Source organism: Stenella coeruleoalba (genome assembly GCF_951394435.1).
Source record: "Stenella coeruleoalba genome assembly, chromosome: 1".
NCBI classification, from domain to species: domain Eukaryota; kingdom Metazoa; phylum Chordata; class Mammalia; order Artiodactyla; family Delphinidae; genus Stenella; species Stenella coeruleoalba.
This window is the reverse complement of record NC_137169.1, coordinates 115,367,888-115,388,047: the sequence shown is the minus strand read 5'-3', so window position 1 is coordinate 115,388,047 and position 20,160 is coordinate 115,367,888. Positions and strand designations below refer to the sequence as shown.

General features: G+C 40.9%; 1 protein-coding gene across 5 annotated transcripts in view; it reads left to right on the top strand.

The window, feature by feature from the left end:
* DCAF8 (DDB1 and CUL4 associated factor 8) overlaps window positions 1-20,160 on the top strand; it is a 42,947-nt gene that overhangs the window by 16,742 nt on the left and 6,045 nt on the right. For all 5 annotated transcript variants that reach the window (XM_079933177.1, XM_079933174.1, XM_079933176.1 and 2 more), the window contains 7 exons: window positions 1,430-2,100; window positions 3,068-3,208; window positions 4,290-4,384; window positions 9,316-9,426; window positions 18,134-18,206; window positions 18,733-18,790; window positions 19,303-19,410. In XM_079933177.1, coding sequence (XP_079789303.1) covers window positions 1,430-2,100; window positions 3,068-3,208; window positions 4,290-4,384; window positions 9,316-9,426; window positions 18,134-18,206; window positions 18,733-18,790; window positions 19,303-19,410 — 1,257 coding nt within the window. The remainder of the gene's footprint in view (window positions 1-1,429; window positions 2,101-3,067; window positions 3,209-4,289; window positions 4,385-9,315; window positions 9,427-18,133; window positions 18,207-18,732; window positions 18,791-19,302; window positions 19,411-20,160) is intronic.

Genomic DNA, 20,160 nt, shown 5'->3' with positions numbered 1-20,160 from the left:
ATGACTAAGCAAGAAGATATTCCCATTTTGAATCCTTAAACATCAATGTGGTATTGGAGTTGAATAGCTTATACCAGTCACACATAGCTGGTCAGCCTTTCCTACCTAATAGCCTTTACTTCTGGCAAGATAAAATTTATTGTCATCTGAGGAAAGGAGGCCATGAGCAGGTTTAAAATCCTCATTCACCCCCTTCCTTTCTTTACATCTTGACCTTAGTTTGGAAGTTGTGGTCCTTTTGGCCCTAGATAATTGCCAAAGTGCTCACTAGAATATGATTTGGCTGTTAGATAGGAGAATTCAGTATCTAATTTTGGGGATTATATTGCTCAAAGTGACCCAGTTATTTTATAACTACCAATATGGCAGACCTAGAATATGAACTTTTCTTTTCAGGTCCTGCTGTAGTAGCCCTGCTTTTTATCAATTTTATTTATGCTTCCTGATAAAACTTTGTCTCACTAGAATTCCTATATCTAAAACTAGTAATACGATTATTAAATTAATGGAAGTAAGGCAGAATACATTTATCAGCAAAAAAGAGAGCAAGAAGCCACTCAAATGGTCACAATTTCCACTTGTCCCTTGCACTTCCTTCTGGATCCTTGGGGGAAGAAACTGTAGGGTTTAAGAGGTGGGAGGTAGTGGTGCTTTCTCGAAGTGGTAAATAGTCCAACTCTTGCTGGGGATGGCTGTTCTTTTTTAATTTATTTATTTTTATTTATGGCTGCGTTGGGTATTTGTTGCTGCGTGCGGGCTTTTCTCCAGGTGTGGCGAGCGGGGGCTGCTGTTCGTTGCGGCACACGGGCTTCTCATTGGGTGGCTTCTCTTGTTGCGGAGCATGGGCTCTAGGCGCACGGGCTTCAGTAGTTGCAGTGTGCGGGCTTGGTAGTTGTGGCTCGCGGGCTCTGGAGCGCAGGCTCAGTAGTTGCGGCACAAGGGCTTAGTTGCTACGCGGCATGTGGGATCTTCCTGGACCAGGGCTTGAACCCGTGTCCCCTGCATTCGCAAGCGGATTCTTAACCACTGTGCCACCAGGGAAGCTCAGGGATGGCTGTTCTTTTTTCTTACGTTCAGCTTAGTTATGTGCTATAACTAATGGATGCCCATCTAGCAAAATAGAGCCTAAGGTAGTTGTATCAGGCATACTTTTATAAAATCTGCCAGTGCTTTGCTTCTTGAGAATTTATTATAATCTTTGGTTGTCCTGCAGTTCTTTATTTGTGTGTGACTTTGGTTTTAATCTTTTCAAGATTCCCTCTCAGAAGGTACTGTTTATAAGCATATGTAATGAAAACATTTTGACCAAAGTTGGTTTCTGGGTCTTTTGGTGTGATGATTTTTTAGACTAAGGAGTGGGAATCCTTCTGGTCACTATCTTACTTCCTTATTTTTCCCCCTCACCTACCCATTCCTCACTAACATGCAGGAAGCCTGTCTAGCAGTCCAGAGGAGATGTCTGGTGCTGAGGAGGGGAGGGAGACATCCTCAGGCATTGAAGTGGAGGCCTCAGACCTGAGCTTGAGCTTGACCGGGGATGATGGTGGCCCCAACCGCACCAGCACAGAAAGTCGAGGCACAGATACAGAGAGCTCAGGTGAAGACAAGGACTCTGACAGCATGGAGGACACTGGCCATTACTCCATCAATGATGAAAACCAAGTCCATGACCGCTCAGAGGAAGAAGAGGATGAAGAAGAGGAGGAAGAAGAGCATCCTCGTCGTCGTGTACAGCGCAAGCGGGCAAACCGTGACCAGGACTCATCAGATGATGAGCGGGCCCTGGAGGACTGGGTGTCCTCGGAGACCTCAGTCCTGCCCCGACCTCGCTGGCAAGCCCTTCCTGCCCTTCGGGAGCGGGAGCTGGGTTCAAGTGCCCGCTTTGTGTATGAGGCTTGTGGGGCAAGAGTCTTTGTGCAGCGTTTCCGCCTGCAGCATGGGCTTGAGGGCCATACTGGTTGTGTTAATACCCTGCACTTTAACCAGCGCGGCACCTGGCTGGCCAGTGGCAGCGATGACCTGAAAGTGGTGGTTTGGGACTGGGTACGGCGACAGCCAGTATTGGACTTTGAGAGCGGCCACAAAAGCAATGTCTTCCAGGTGAGGCGAGGGAGCAGATTGGCAACTGAGAAAATCAGGCACGAGTTAGACAAACCTGAGCTGCTGCCTGGAGTAGGAGTGATAGTGAGTTGTGGTAGGAATTAGATATCAGGACTCGGTCCTTCCTTGGCTCCCATAATGACTTAGAGGAGTTAAATACACTGAAAGACTCATGGCACCCTTTTGTTTCCTTGAGCACAGAGACTGTTAGAAGCCTCATTATAATAGAAAGGGTGCTTGGAAATCATCAGGAAGGCACTAAGTGCCATGCTAGGAGGCGTTATAATACAAGAGCAGAGGCTCTTGAACCAATCTAGTTGAGTTTAAATCTTGGTCCAACCCCTTAACTAGCTATGTGATCTTGGGCAAGTTTATTTAACCTCTGTCTTCAGTTTATTTACCTATAGTATAGGGCTAATAACATACAGGATTATGAGGATTAAATAACAGTAGAAGCTAAGCAGTTAGAACCGTGCCTGGTACTTAATAAACGTTTGATAAATATTGTTAATATTGTTATTCTCTGGAAGTTTTACTTGCCAGCCCCATCCATCATATGGTACTAGCCATTTATCCCTAAGCATGTTCTCTTTCCTTCCCCAATATCCCCTCTAGTTTCCTTTTTCTTTGTAGCAAGTTTATGTTTACTTCCTGAGTCAAGGAAGATTTTCTCCTTTTTCCCTTACCTTTCTTTCTTACTGGGTATAGTCCTAGTTCACCTGAGCACTCATACCAGTTCAGCCTTCTAGAAGCAACAGAAATCCTCTCATATCAGAAATTTTTTCTTTTCCTCTCCTTTAACCCTTGGAAGAAATTGGACTTGAGCCAACTGTATAAGAGCAGGAGGTCTAAGTTTCCAGCTGTTGTGTAGCAAAAGTGGATGATTTGGGGTTGTCATCATGTTTTTCCCTCTCAAATTCACCTCTTCAATTTCTCTTGTCCCTTTTTTTTATTCTTAACATCCCAGGCCAAGTTCCTTCCTAACAGTGGTGATTCCACCCTGGCCATGTGTGCCCGTGATGGGCAGGTTCGGGTAGCAGAGTTGTCTGCTACACAGTGCTGCAAGAATACGAAGCGTGTGGCCCAGCACAAGGGAGCATCCCACAAGGTAAGTAAGCCCTTGCCCCAAAGGTTGTGCAGTTCAACTCCTCTGTGGATCTCAGCCAAAGCCCTCCAGTATCTCTGTCCACTGTGTCCCCTTTGTTGTGGTCACCTCCATCACTTCTTTCAGTCCTAGGATTTGTAGGTAAGATGGGAGAAAAAGCAGCCACACTAAACTTCTCAGAAGGCAAGTATTTGAGAGGTCTCTAGATCTTGCACATGGAACATTCACCTGATAATACTTAACTCCTAAGCTGAGCCATGGTTGGTTTGGAGATCCTTGAGGTCTCCTGTGCCTTCCAAACCTTTAAAATTTACTCCTATTGTATTTAGAACATTTTAACAGCTCTAAGGTGCTAGCTGTTGGCTTCTCATATGTGAGAGCTCCAGCTTTTCTGCTCACAACTCTCAGTGCATAAACAGTACTATTTCTGGAAGCCCTATTTAGAGCTGGGAATATAGGCCAAATAATCATGATGGCAGCCAGTGAGGAGCCAAGAGCTGCCTAGTCTCAGAGTAGGCACTGTTTTCTTCCATGCCGTGGAAGGAGGATGGTCCTTTTTTTTTTTTTTTTTTTTTTTACAAACCCTAAGCAAATATGTAGGTGGACCTGGAGTATGCTTTCCTCCCCCATGGCTCAAGAAATATGAAAATTACCTATTTCTTTGATTCTTAAGACTACCCCCAACCCACTAGATAACTAACTTTTAGAACTAAGCTGTAGGGAATGAAACTTGGGTGCCATTTCTCTCCCCACCTGAGAGTGTGGAATTGATTTTGAGGATGAGCCCTAATGGCGGTGTTTTCCTTTGGTATCACTGTTCAGATCCCTTGGAGACTTAATTAAAATAGCAAATCACCTGTCCTTTTGACTTGTATAGAATAAACAAGCTGTGAATAATTCACACAGCAAGAGAGAATGGGCTTATTAAATTATCTTCTTTCCTGGGATTTTACAACAAAAAAGGCAGATGTTTCTCTTGCTGAGACATTTTAAATGCAGCCCTTTGTAAAGATAAAGGAATGAGTTAGACAACCTCTAATTTTAATCTTTAGAAACCTCATGCTTTCCCTTTTTTCTCCTTCAGTTGGCCCTGGAACCAGACTCTCCCTGTACGTTCCTATCTGCAGGTGAAGATGCAGTTGTCTTCACCATTGACCTCAGACAAGACCGGCCAGCTTCGTAAGTATAGCAATAGTATTTTTACAGAACTGGATTTCTTGGCTTTGAAAATATTGCATGTGTCCTAGGTAATGCTCAACTCTCTGGTCCATCAGAATGGTTCCTTTGTATTTATGATAAGAAACAGATGAGTTTAGGGCAATTCCTTATTTCTTGGTTGTTGTCTCTTTCTCAGCAGTAAAATACTATTCGCCTGTCTTCATTTCTAAAGCAGGGTTCAGTTATCTTATTATATGTGGGCTTTAATAACTGGGTGATCTTCCACTCTCCATTCACTTGGGTGCCACTCAGCTTCCCCACAAGAAGCATGTTCCTAGCAACTTAGAGATATGCTCCTATGTAGTTTTCACTCCAATTTTGTGTAGAAATGTAAAAATTAAATGATAATTCTTGAACAAAAATATTGGTAGTTGTAGTAGAACTCTATCATATCACAGCTCATTTTTACTTGAATCAGAGATTCATAGGTAAATTATATCCCCTTTTAGCTATGTGATATCATAGAAAGAGCATAGCATCTTATTTGGATCCAGGCAGACCTAGATCAAATCTCAACTTGGGCACTACTAGTAATGACCTATATAATCTTTCTGAACTTCAGTTTCTTCAGCCTCACTATGGGTATAATCAGTCAGTCTTATTCTCTCTTTTTCTCGTTTCTGTGAGGATTATTGATAAATGTGTTTGATACCTCAGCATAGTGTCTGGCACCATGGTTGGAACTTATTGAATTGTAGCTACTAATTATTTCAGTTTTCTTTTTTCATTTTTATTGCTCTTATAATAAACAAATATATCTTGTTTTAAAAACTCAAATAATGAAGTATATGGACAAAATGTAAATGCTCCCTCATGTATACCTCCCCTGCCCACCACTTTTCTAGCTATTGATAACCATTGTTAAAAATTTTGAATACCTTTTCAATCCTTTTTGTATACATTTATGTATCTTACTATATACATGTACACTCTTCCCTCCAACATGGGATAATTGTACGTGTATATAAACTTACATACACATATGTTCCTGCAATTTACTTTTTTCACATTATGATGTATTTTGGAGAGCTTTCTACATCAGACCAAAAAGGCCTACCTAATTTTTTCTTTGTAAACATTTTATTTATTTTTATGTGGACCATTTTTAAAGTCTTTATTGAATTTGTTGCAGTGTTGCTTCTGTTTTATGTTTTGGTTTTTTGGCCAAGAGGCATGTGGGATCTTAGCTCCCTGACCAGGGATTGAACCCATGCCCCCTGCGTTGGAAGGCAAAGTCTTAATTAACCATGGACCGCCAGGGAAGTCCCTATGGCCTACCTCAATTTTAACCATGACATCTGTGTCATAGCATTGGTGTACCACAGTTTGTTTAACGACTGCCTAGTTGATAGATTATCTACATTATTTATTGTATTGTTAGTCTTAAAAACTATCTTTTTTTTTTTTAATATGCCATTCTGGAAGTTTATTCTAGGATCACAAAGTGAGGAAGAACTCAAGATTTCAACTTTTCAGAACTCTCCCCCCTTAAAAATTATCTTAAATCTTACATGTCAATACCAATATTGAGTAAGGGGTGTCCCTAATTTACATAGCATACAAGTAAAATATAAGTTAATATAGGGAATATAATCTTAAGGCTGATTATTATTAGACTTTTATTTTTAGAGAGATAAGTATACAAAAAGTTGTCTAGAAAGTGAAGAATTTAAAATAGTGGTTAAAGGATGGAAATGTTTTTGGCTTGTGGAAAGGATATACTGGTTATTTATATAAAACTTAAGAGGATGAAGATTGAGAGATAATGAATGGATTTCTCCTGGAAAGCAAACAGGCCTGGGTGACAAGGGATCTGCCTTCTAGTACTAGCCTGCAGTTATATAGCTTTGAGAAAATCATTTAATCTCTTAAACTGAATGATGTTTGTTATTTTCAGTTCTCCAGTTCCATGATTCTGTGCTGATAATGGAACATCAGCAAGTTTTCCAGAGTGGAGTGGAAGGGCAAAGATGGAAAAAATGATATGAGTTTGTTTGGTCTGCTCTGGTACAGTGTTGTGAAGCTGAATGAGATCCTATGGATCAGGTTCAGAGGAAAACTACTGTTAGGCCACAAGAAATTGGGAATCTGGTTCAAGTAATGGGCAGAGTACATGACTGGCAGATTATTGAATGTGTAATGAAAAGGTGTAAGCAGAAAATCTGGCTGAGAGTTGATCAGTGGATCTAGGTGCAAGCAGTAATAGGTGGGATAGAAACTAAAAGGGGGAACATAGGAGAAACTTAGAGTAGGAGGAGGTCCAGATCCTGGCCTTAAGAAAGTTTTTGCTTTAGGGGTTGAATTAGTGGAAGGCTAGAATGAGGACTGAATGTGAAGGTCATGGCTAGAATGTGTATCCGTATGTGTTAAGCTGGTGCCTGAACATCTGCTTATATCAGAGACACTTTTTTGTGTGAAGTTGGCATAGGGGAATTTTTCTTTTGTATGTACATAATAGCTGAGATTCTGGAATCTGGTGATATTGGCTAACATCATAGGAGGAGTTGGATTTGGAGCTGTGGGTGGGATATTCATTTAGCCAGCGGAAGCTAGTTTGAGATATTCTTCAGAGGAATCCGTTGGTTTGATCTGTAATTGTTGTTCCCTTTTTCCGGGAACATACCAGCCCGCTAAAGACTGCAAATTTTAAGGCAGAATTTGGTAAATTTGTTTCATGTGGCTTTGTGTGCTGCCTTGCTCTGGTGTCAAAACTTTTTTTTTCCTGCTGCCATTATCAATCTTTTTTTTTTTTTTTTTTTTTTTTTTTTTGTGGTACGCAGGCCTCTCACTGTTGTGGCCTCTCCCGTTGCGGGGCACAGGTTCCGGACGCGCAGGCTCAGCGGCCATGGCTCACGGGCCCAGCCGCTCTGCGGCATGTGGGATCTTCCCGGACCGGGGCACGTACCCGTGTCCCCTGCATCAGCAGACGGACTCTCAGCCACTGTGCCACCAGGGAAGCCCTATCAATCATTTTTATAGCACCTCTGCATTTTCCCCACAGGGCTCAAGGTGCTCTGTGCATTTATGCATTAGGAGAGAGAATTGTTTGTTTTAGGTGAATAAATGGAGGCATAGAAAATTGAGTTCTTTGTCAGGATTAGATGACAGTGGAGCCAGTACTTCATAATCTATCCCCTCACTTTCTTCATTTTGCTTCTGCATGGTAACTGTTATGTTTGTCTGACCCTCTCCTAAAAATCCAAATTGCTGAGGAAATGAGATGTTTCTCTGAAAAAGAGCAGCAGCTGCTCCTATTCCTCTTCTATATCTAAAGCCCAAATTAGAGCTGCCTCTTCTCCATTGCTAGTTTTGTTCCTGAAACTTTTTTTTGACTTGTTTTCTGCCTTGTGTTTTGGGTATGTGTGTATTTGTGTTTTCCCTAATGACATTTATTTTTAATGACCTTTGTACACTATTCTTTTAACGGAAGGCTGCAGAGATTTTAAAATTAAATTTCTCCTTTGCCTAGAGCAGTCTAGGATGGAGTGACTTTGACCATTCAGAGAGGATGCTAACATCGTTTACAAAGAAACTTATTGTCATAGTTATAGTTCTTTTCATTTTCTGTAAGCACCAGAAATGAGCAAAAGCTTAGAATTAAAAATGAAAGCTGTTATTCATAATCGCCAAAACTTGGAAGCAACCAAGATGTACTTCAGTAGGTGAATGGATATACTGTGGTATATCCAGATAATGGAATATTATTCAGCAGTTAAAAAAAAAAAAAAAGCAAGCAAGCTAAAGCCCAGTCCCTTCCTTTCCTGTCTTCCTTTTTCTATAAATTTACTAATCTTTATGATGTCATATTTGACAGGATGAACGCTTCAATCTGGGAGGAGTATTAATAGGGCCACCCTTAAGGTGGGACAAAATTATGGCTCTTTGGCCAAAATCTTCTGGCTAAAACTCTGAAATTTTAAAGGTTTCCTCGGGGTCCCATGCCCTCCTAAGAATCACCCTTTTTTGTGGTACAACCAGAAGAATACTTTAGAAATAATTTTTCAGCATTAAAAATAGCTGTCTTGACAAGAACCTCTGCTCCTAATATGCTTCAAATAAGGGAAGACTAATACTGTTTTCCTTTGTATTAACCATTGCTTGTTGTTTTTCATCGTGCATTTTTAAAGCTGGGTTTTAAATGACACTTCTCTGGAATCTGGGAGATAGATTCTGACCTTAAGGTCTTTTCCTTTTTTTTTTTTTAATGTTTAATTTTTATTTATTTTGGCTGCGTGGGGTCTTAGTTGCAGCATGTGAGATCTTTGTTGCAGCGTTTGGACTTTTTAGTTGTGGCATGCTGACTGCTTAGTTGTGGCATGCTGACTCCTTAGTTGTGGCATGCCTGCGGGATCTAGTTCCCTGACCAGGGATCGAACCCAGGTCCCCTGAATTGGGAGCACAGAATCTTACCCACTGGACTACCAGGGAAGTCCCCCTTAAGGTCTTTTCTATCCACTGTTCCTGTGATTCATCCTTCCCTCACTCCCTGCTCCCAGATGATTGGGAAGATGTACTTACAAGTAAAGGATAGGAAGATGTGGGTAGTATTGTCTCTTTAATGATTGGTTGTCATCATATTAGACTCAAGCTAAGGCTAATGAGGAGCAATACTTACATACACCTTTAATTTATACTTCTTGAGGAACACCAGAAAATTACTACATGTTTTTTCCATCTCCAAAGTAGCATTTAGTAAATATATATGGTGGTGGGTTTTGTTTTTTTTCTTGTTCCAATGTACGAACAAACAAAACCACTTCTTTCTTTCTTTCCAAGTGAGAATCTGTTTGGTTTCTTATTAGCTGTGTGTGCGTTACTGTCTTTATTCTCACTTGCCATGACTATCTGGATCTTTTGGAGAATATAACTTTTATACTTTTCTACTCTTGAAGGAAACTGGTGGTGACAAAAGAAAAGGAGAAGAAGGTGGGGCTGTATACAATCTATGTGAATCCTGCCAATACCCACCAGTTTGCAGTGGGTGGACGAGATCAGTTTGTAAGGTGAGTCTGTGGCTCTTTTGTGTCTTTGAGAGTTTGAGACTGTGATGTATTGTGTACTACCAGCTTGTGTACTACTACCTTATGGAAAGCTATGAATTGCCTAGGAGTTCATTAACCACCATCTTTAATTTTTTGCCATCTTCCAAAGACTTTAAACTTCCTCTGACATATTCTGTTCCCTAATGTAGCAATCTCTGAGGGATGGCTTAACATGTTATAGATATTATCAAGTTCTAAAGAAGTTTGATGAATTGACCAAGTTCTCCACATAGCAGCTAGGCATAAACCCAGGTTTACTAGCAAGTGCTCTCTTAGTAAATATTTTCCACCATTTTTCATATGTAAATTAACACGTACTAGAAATTTTGAATGCTGGTTTCAGATACAGAAATAATTTGACTTGGGAGTACTCATTGTGAACTTCAGGTTTTTGGCTCCCAGTATCCTGAACCACTTTTCTTTATCTTTAGTGATATCTTTGTTACTATGAACATCTTTGTTCATAGTATATCTTTGTTACTATGAACATTTCTTGTAACACTGTCTATTGAGATATATCCTGAGGAAAACCGAGTTCATGGATTCTGTTAGTTTCCTTCTGGCCCTTTGTCACAATTATATCCCATCCCTATCCAATTGGGCTATTTTTTTTTTTAACATCTTTATTGGAGTATAATTGCTTTACAGTGTTGTGTTAGTTTCTGCTGTATAACAAAGTGAATCAGCTATATGCATACATATATCCCCATATCCCCTCCCTCTTGCATCTCCCTCCCCTGCCCCATCCCACCCCTCTAGGTGGTTACAAAGCACCGAGCCGATCTCCCTGTGCTATGCGGCTGCTTCCCACTAGCTGTTTTACATTTGGTAGTGTGTATATGTCAGTGCCACTCTCTCACTTCGTCCCAGCTTACCCTTCCCCCTCCTCCCGGTGTCCTCAAGTTCATTCTCTACGTCTACATCTTTATTCCTGTCCTGCCCCTAGGTTCATCAGAACCACTTTTTTTTTTTTTAGATTCCATATGTATGTGTAAGCATACGGTATTTGTTTTTCTCTTCCTGACTTACTTCACTCTGTATGACAGACTCTAGGTCCATCCACCTCACTACAAATAACTCAGTTTCGTTTCTTTTTATGGCTGAAAAATATTCCATTGTATATATGTGCCACATCTTCTTTATCCATTAATCTGTTGATGGACACAGGTTGATTCCATGTCCTGGCTATTGTAAATAGTGCTGCAGTGAACACTGTGGTACATGACTTTTTGAATTATGGTTTTCTCAGGGTATATGCCCAGTAGTGGGATTGCTGGGTCGTATGGTAGTTCTATTTGTAGTTTTTTAAGGAACCTCCATACTGTTCTCCATAGTGGCTGTATCAATTTACATTCCCACCAACAGTGCAAGAGGGTTCCCTTTTCTCCATGCCCTCTCCAGCATTTATTGTTTGTAGATTTTTTGATGGTGCAATTGGCCTATTTTTAAGTATCTTTCTTTGGTTGCCAACAGATCATCAGTTTGAAAGGGAGGAAGGAAAGCATCACTAGAAGAATGAATGACTTTATGCTTTCCTGGTGGTGGATGAAAAGCATTATCTTCCTTTTTATTTATTTATTTATAATTTTATTTATTTATTTCTGGTTGTGTTGGGTCTTTGTTGCTGCACGCAGGCTTTCTCTAGTTGCAGAGAGCAGGGGCTACTCTTTGTTTTGGTGCGTGTGCTTCTCATTGCAGTGGCTTCTCTTGTTGGGGAGGACAGGCTCTAGGCATGCAGGCTTCAGTAGTTGTGGCTTGCGGGCTCTAGAGCACAGGTTCAGTAGTCGTGGCGCACGGGCTTAGTTGCTCTGCAGCATGTGGGATCTTCCCAGACCAGGGCTCGAACCCGTGTCCCCTGCATTGGCAGGCGGATTCTTAACCACTGTGCCACCAGGGAAGTCCCATCTTCCTTTTTAAATAAGAGGATATTTTTATAACTGTATTCTGTAATTAATTTTATTAATAATCACAGGGATGGGACTAAATTTTTAGAAATACCTGAGAGATGATCTTAACTTGTTGAAGAATCCTGCCACAAGAGAACTGGGCAACTTTGTTGCTCTCTTCTTCCCCTGTTTCCCTTGCCTTCTAAATTCCTTTCCTCTATTGATCAATAGCAAATGTTTAGCAGTAGTTTTTTTTTTAAGATAAGCTGTTGATCTAAAAAGGGGTAGTAGTTGTCAGAACTTTCAGGTGCTACCTCCTCCAAATCAAGCATTTACTGAATTTTTAAATTTGCATTTCCTGCTTAGAGCTCTGGATTCATGGAAAAGTCTGTGTCTCTAGATAATTCAAGCACTAGGACCTTGATGTTTGGAGGAGAGTGGAGGCATTGGCTGTATTGAGAACTGCAATTGATAATGTTTTTATCCAGAGCTAATACTTTCTCAGGGTGAGAGTGGGGCTGGAAATTAGTTTTAGCATTTCATCACAAGGAGAAATACTCAGATCTTCTATTTATTATCAACCTCAATATCCTTTATCCCTTTGTACATGCCAAATTCTCAGCACGTAATAGGCTGTTTACACGACAAAAGCATGTGTATATTTTGAGGCACACTGATCGCCTATGAGCAGATGGCCCTTCCACACCCTAGCTCTTCTCTGATCATCCTCAATTTCTCTGGCACCTCTTCAGTTCAGCCAGTTGAATGTTTTGGAATTCCTCTTTTCTGTTTCTTTCTTTGAAAGAACTTTAGGCTCACCTGCCAGTAGAAATTTGAAAATACTTTTGCTGAATATTTTATATCATAACACCATTAGCTTTCACTAGCTTGAAGGAATTCCTTTAGGGGAATACAGAGAAATAGCTTACTCATCCTCAAGACTTTCACATCATAAATACTGAATTTTAGTTTAGGATTGTGAAGGAGCATTTAAGAGAGTCATGCTTTTTTGAATATGACCAAAAAGGGGGGATGGGCAGGGAGAAAGAAAAAAGGTAGGCAAATAGAGGGTGGTATAGATTTGAGTTTCTGCCACTAAATCCTTTTTAGGTTAGTTTAAGAATTTACAGGAGTGAAGAAAAAGAGAATGTATCAGGTGAATGAATCCTGTGATAGATTTGGCAGTGTGATTGGTTGACATGTAAATTTATTGCTAAAGGATTTGGTATAGGCCCTGGTTTATAAAACACAGTCAATAAATAGTCAGTTTGCTCCCCTATCTTTATCAGCAACATTGAGAGAACACTAGATTAAAGGCAAGTTGGGGGAAGAGGAGGTGAGGAGGGAAGAGAGAGGCTTAAGGTAACAAATTCGTGGGCACCTGGAGGCCTGTGGAGAGGAATGCAGTAAGGGTGTTCAGACAGTGCTGAAACCATTCTTTATTTGATTTAAAATGTCCAGGGTATAGGAAGACTCAATAATGTGGAGATGTCAGTTCTTCCCAACTTGATCTGTTGAGTCAGTGCAATCCCAATCAAAATTCCAGCAAGTTATTTTATGGATATCGACAAACTGCTTCTTAAAGTTTGTGTGGAGAGACAGAAGATCCAGGATATCCAACACAGTATTGAGAGAGAAGAACAAAGCTGGAAGCCTGATACTACCCAACTTCAAGACCTATCAATACTCTAAAGCTACAGTAATTCAGACAGCATTGTATTGGTGAAATAGACAAATAGATCAAAAGAACAGAATAGAGAGCCCAGAAATAGACCCCCATAAATACAGTCAAGTTATCTTTGACACGGAAGCAAAGGCAACAAATGGAGAAAAGATAGTCTCTTCAATATATGGTGCTGAAAGAACTGGACATCCACATGTAAAAACTGAATCTAGACATAGACCTTACACAGTTCACAAAAGTTAACTTAAAATGGATCATAGACCTGAAAGTAAAGCCCAAAACTATAAAACTCTGGAAGATAACATTGGAGAAAACCTAGAAGACCTTGGGTATGGTGATGCCTTTTTATTTTTTTATTATTATTATTTTTAAAGTTTATTTTATTTATTTATTTTTGGCTGTGTTGGGTCTTCGTTGTGGTGCATGGGCTTCTCATAGCAGTGACTTCTCTTGTTGTGGAGCACGGGCTCTAGGCGTGTGGGCTTCAGTAGTCGTGGCATGCAGGCTCAGTAGTTGTGGCTCGTGTGCTCTAGAGCACAGGCTCAGTAGTTGGGGCACACGGGCTTAGTTGCTCCATGGCATGTGGGATCTTCCCGGACCAGGGATTGAACCCATGTTCCCTGCATTGGCAGGCAGATTCTTAACCCCTGGGCCACCAGGAAAGTCCCTCGGTGATGCCTTTTTAGATACAACATCAAAGGCCTCCATGAAAGAAGTAATTGATAGGTTAGACTTCATTAAAATTAAAAACTTCTGCTCTGTGAAAGACACTGTCTTTCAAGAGAATTAGAAGATAAGCCACAGACTGGGAGAAAATGCTTGCAAAAGGCACATCTGATGAGGGACTGTTATGCAAAATATACAAAGAACTGTTAAAACTCAACAACAAGAAAACAACCCAATTAAAAAGTGAGCCAAAGACCTTAACAGACACCTCACTGAAGAAGATACACAGATGACAAGTGTATGAAAAGATGATCCACATTATATGTCATCAGGAAAATGCATATTAAAACAACAGTGAGATACCACTACACATCTATTAGAGTGGCTAAAATCCAGGACATTGACAGCACGAAATGCTGGTGAGTACTGTGAAGCAACAGGAACTCTTATACATTGCTAGTGGGAGTGCAAAGTGATACAGCCGCTTTAGAAGACAGTTTGACGGTTTCTCCAAAACTAAACACACTGGTACCATACAATCCAGCAGTCAGGCTCCTTGGTATTTACCCAAAGGAGTTGAAAAGTTATGTCCACACAGAAACCTGTACGTGGATGTTTATAGCAGCTTTATTCATAACTGCCAAAACTCGGAAGCAACCAAGGTGTTCTTCAGTATGTGAATGGATAAATAAATGGTGGTATATCCAGACAATGGAATATTATTCAGCACTAAAAAGAAAAGAGCTATCAAGTCATGAATAGACATGGAGGAACCTTAAATGCATATTACTAAGTGAAAAAAAAGGCCAATCAGCCAATCTGAAAAGGCTACATACTGTATGATTCCAACAGTATGACATTCTGGAAAAGGCAAAACTGTGGAAATAAGAAAAAGGTCAGTGGTAGCCAGGGGTGGGGTGGGGCAAGAGAGGTGAATAGGCAGAGGACAGAGGATTTTTAGGGCAATGAAAGTACTCTATGATATTATAATGATGGATATACGTCATTATACATTTGTCCAAACCCGTAGAATGTACACGAGTGAACCCTCAGGTGAACTATAGACTTTGAGTGATTATCATGTCAGTGTAGGTTCATCCTTGGTTTAAAAAAAAAAAACTACCGTTTTGATGAATGATTTTGATAATGGGAGGGGCTATACATGTGTGGGGGTAGGGAGTATATGAAAAACCTCTATACTGCCCTCTCAGTTTTGTTGTAAACCTAAAACTGCTTTAAGAAAATAGTCTTAAAAATCAAAAAAAAAAAAATTTTTTTTAATGTCAAGGTCCTGTCCTATGTGCAGATAATAGGGGAATTGTTTTTGTATTTGTATCACCACTGTCTAGCACAGGGCTTGGCAGTCTACACTGTGTTTGTAAATAAAGTTTTATTAGAACACAGCCATAGCCATTTGTTCACATATATCCATGACATGCTACAGTGGCAGAGTTTGGAAACTGTGACAGAGACTGGATGGCCTGCCAGCTTAAAATATTTACAGCCTTGCCATTTAAGAAAAAGTTTGGGGCTTCCCTGGTGGCACAGTGGTTAAGAATCCACCTGCCATTGCAGGGGACACGGGTTCAAGCCCTAGTCCAGGAAGATCCCACATGCCACAGAGCAGCTAAGCCTGTGCACCACAACTACTGAAGCCTGTGTGCCTAGAGCCCATGCTCCCCAACAAGAGAGGCCACCACAATGAGAAGCCCACGCACCGCAACGAAGAGTAGCCCCCACTCGTCACAACTAGAGAAAGCCCACGCGCAGCAGCGAAGACCCAATGCAGCCAAAAATTAAATAAAATAAATAAATTTTTAAAAAAAGTTTGCCAATCTCTAGTCTCAAACATCATATCTAGAATATAGTAGGTTCTTAATAAATACTTATGGAAGAAAGGGGAGGAGGGTAGGTAAAGATTTCCTCATAAAGAAGAGCATTGGATACAGAGGAACATGGAATGGTCCATACAACAAGATACTGAATATTTAAAATTTTTTACTAATTTGATGACTTGGGAAGATAATGATGTCTTAGTGACATTTGAGAGCTGTTGATTTAGACTTAGTTTAGAGGGAAAATAATCTGATTATCAGCTGCTATATTTGCTGAAGAGTAGTAATTGGTAGTACAGCAGTCTCCTGTTTGTCTTATTTTTTTATTGGTTCATTTAAAAAACATTTCCTGGATAGTCTATTTATGCAAGATATTAGTGGATTATGGAGAATACTTAATTCGTTCATTTATTCATCCAGCATTTACTGAGCATCTGTTGTGTGCTAGGTACACACTTGACTAGACATAGTTTCTGCCTTCAAGGAGGATTCGGGAGAAGCAGATATATATAGGGATTAAAAATATTAAGTAACTTACCCAGTATTGCTCATCTAGTAAGTAGCATAGTATCTGAACTCAGTTCAGATGCCTTAAATATGGTGGAAACCATTTCACTATGCTGTTCTTTCTCACAGAGGAAATATTAAAGGCAAATGGGAAGTATTTCAGGTAGAGGGAACAATATGTGTAGAATTAGGATAACAAGATGTGACATGGTATGTTCAAGGAAGCATAGTTTTTTTGTTTTCTGTATAATGCATAGGATCTTGGAGAAGTGATAGGCAGCCATACTAAGTAGTCTGGACTTTATTTAGTAGAAAGTACAAAATCACTGAAGAGATTTAAGCAGGGAATTTACATTAAATTTTTCATTTTAGACATAATTCTGGTGACAGTATGAGCAAAGAGATCAGAAGGTTACTATAAATAATGTAGGCAAAAAATGCCTAAGGGTGGAGAAGGCAGATATAGTCAAGAAATATACCCAGGAAGTCAAATCGACAGGAAAGAAACTAGATACATCGAGAAAGGACCTGGTTTGGCCACCTGAATTTAGGATGGTGCCATTAACAAAGATTTGGGGGAAAGGGTAGGTCTAGAATGATCTTAGCTTAAAAAGGAGAATGATTTTACTTTTGGGCATTCCATTACAACATTCATTTGGCGTGTGGATATAAATCTAGAGCTCACTCAGAACAAGTGTGGGCTGGAGACACAGATTTAAGAGACATATCCACATATAGGTGGTAAAGTGTTAATGGAATTTGATTACCAAAAGAAAGTATAGAGCAGAATTCTTCCTCCCTTTTGAGTCTCTGGCCTCTTTGAGAATATAAGGAGAACCATGATCCCTTCTCCCAGGAAAAATACACATAAGCACAGTTTCTGGGCATTCACATATACTTGAACTCTAGGTTTTAAAATTTCCTTATGTAGAATCAGAGGAGTACTTAAGACCAGACCTTTGAGGAACATCAGCATTTAAGGGGTAGACAAAAGACAAGCCTATGAACAACATTAAAGGGTGGTTAGAAATCAAGGGAAAAAAGTGTTTCAGGGAAGGAGTAATGAACAATGTCAAGATGAGAGAAAGACCTAAAAAAGTATCTTGTTGGTATTGGCAGTTAGGTTACTGATGACTTTAGCCAGAGAAGCTTCAGTAGTGAGTTGAAGGCCAAAGCTAGATTAGAATGGAATGAGAAATGAATAGGAGGTGAGGGAGTGAAAATGTTGAATGCAGATTGCTCTTTTCAGTAATTCTACTACAGGGGGGAAGGACAGGAAAAGCCAGAGTAGGAAAGGTCAGTGGAAGGATTTTTAGAAATGGGACAATGGTGAGGAAGAGGACTAATCAGTGAGAAATGGACTAATCAATCAAACAAGGTCCTTGGAGGGATGAGATTAAGAGCAGCTGTGGAGGGATGAGACTCTGAGATTGGAGGAGACTGATGGGTGAAGACAGAGACTAGATCTGTCTTGTTCCTCACTATATTTCTAGCACCTGGCATAATACTTGGCGCCTAATCCATGTGTCATAAATAGTTGCACAAATGATTAAAGTTTGGATTGGAAAGATGAGGAAGGTGAAGGTAGTTTGATGCTTGATGAGAATGAAGGAAGGAGAGAGTGAGTCTTGAGATATAGGTGTTGGTTTGTAATAGTTTTGGGAAGAACTAGCCAAATAAAATTTCAAAAAGGGATTCAAGACCCACTGACTTACATAAAGCATGGTCTCTGCCCAAGAGTAATAAACCGTATTGGGGAGGCAACATGCATGCAAAAGGCTCTATAATAATGTTATTTCAGTGCAGATAAACAGTAAATGATATAAAAGCTGAGAGAAGAGATAAGCCACTTCAAAATAATATAATTTAGAATTACTACTTGAAATGAGAAGTACCTGGATAAGAGTTTTGGTTTGGAAGAGGGGTGGGAGAAGATTTTTGAGGAAGAACCTGAGCCAGAAGCCTAATTGGGGAATGTCCTTTATCTGTCCTGACATCCAGCTGACTAGTGTTCCTGCCACTACATCAAATTGCAACTCTTCAAGGGATGTTTGTAAATTTTGACATTTTCATTGCTTCTTCCACCGTAGGATTTATGACCAGAGGAAAATTGATGAGAATGAAAACAATGGAGTACTCAAGAAATTCTGCCCTCATCACCTGGTAAGATTCATGAAGGGCCAGTGGCTCCAGGCTTCCCTGACTCAACCCCAAGCCTGCCCCCAAACTTGTTGGTATGGTGGGAAGAGCTTGGACTTTGGAGTCAGGCACCTGGATTTGAATCCTGGCTCTACCACTTACCAGTTTTGTGATCTTGGGCAGTCACCTTACCTCTGTTAGCCTCAGTTTTCTTATTGACAAAATAGAGATACAGATAACTGCCTTGTACCATGATGGTAAGGCCTAATGAGATAATGTATATATGAAATGGCTAGCACACAGAAGACAACCAGTAGAAAGACCTCTCCCCCCGAGGTGGTCAAGTTTCATCAGTTGTTCTCCTGTCTCTATCTCTCTGTCTGTCTTCTTCTCTCTCCCTGTCTCTCTCTTTTTCTCTCTCTCTGTCTCTATCTCTATCTGTCTATCTCTGGGAGAGGATATAGGGGAGTTTGAAGGAAAACCTGTTTCCTGAAGGTGGTATAACAAATGGGGGGGTGGGGCATCAGTCAGTATCTGCTCCTTATTGCAGGTGAACAGTGAGTCCAAAGCAAACATCACCTGTCTTGTGTACAGCCACGACGGCACAGGTACGTGAGCAGGGCCCAGCTCCTAGGCTGGCATGCCCCCTCTGTCTAGGGAGCTGCTGAGCCAGTGAGGCATGTGCCCTCCAGTGCTCACCACTGTGCTATAGCTCCGAGTGGAGCAGCTGGGGAGTAGTTGCTGATGGTGAGCACACAGCGGGAGGATGCAGCAGATGACCCTTGGAGATGCCAGGCACTTGCAGAATGCTGCAGATGATATTTGGCAGGGCTTGTCCTAAAGCCCAGGCTATTTGGTTGAGCAGGTTCTTATGCCTTTGACTCATTCCTGAATTAATGGGTATGATCTTCCTGGGCATTCTGCTACCCCTGGGTTGGCAGCATGTTCCTAGTCTACCCTAGACACCTGAAGTGCCTGCTGTTCCAACTGAGTAAGATGGGTGCTATACCTGGGTATTAGGAGGGGGCACTACTGGCAAGAAGCCCCACCCCAACCCCCAACTCCTGATCCTAGCTTTTTTCAGCCTTTGCCTTCACTGCTGTGTGCTTGTTCTTGGCAGAGCTCCTGGCCAGTTACAATGATGAAGACATTTACCTCTTCAACTCCTCTCACAGTGATGGGGCCCAGTATATTAAGAGATATAAGGGCCACAGAAATAACGCCACAGGTGAGACTGTCTTTCTAGGTTTCTGTACCCCAAGTCTGTTGGTTTGAAGAACCACAGTATCTCATGCAGGTTGTGCAAATAAGAACTACCTAAAGGAGTAGGCCATCTGTCACCAAGTGACAACAAGCCTAATTGGGCTGGAGTTTTCATAGTCCCTCCTGTGCTAGAGGAGAGAGGGCTCGGGAGCATCTCTCACCACTACGGGGATGTTACTTGGTCTGGATGTAAGGAGACTCGACTGACTATATTTTTCTTATGATTTCAGGTAGCTTCAGGATTAAAAGACTTATTAGGGAGTTTGGGAAAGCCCTCCTTAGTTAGTGGTACTGAATTGCCTAAAATAGGGGGGTGAGCTTGTACTTAAAGGGAAGAGGAGGGAATAATTCTTCTGAATGAGGCAGAAGAGGAGAAATGGTGATAGCACCTCACCCAAGTTTGCAGTGACGATTGGCCCTTTTTGTTCTGTCTGTGGTTCCCCAACTTTGATGTGCAATGAAGTCACCTGACAATCTTTTAAAGATACTGAAGCCTGGCTTCCATACCCATCCATTCTGACTTAATTGGTATGGGGTGCACGTTGATTAGGATTTTTAAAAAGCTCCCTTTGATTCTAATGTACAGAAAAGTTGGAATCACTGCTCTTTGTTGTTATTAGTGCTCCTGTCAGATGTCTGTCATAATGTTGACTGGGGAGAGCAGTTAGTTTTCCTTTTTTCTCTTGAGCTGGTGAGAGGAGAGGGAAAAACCTGT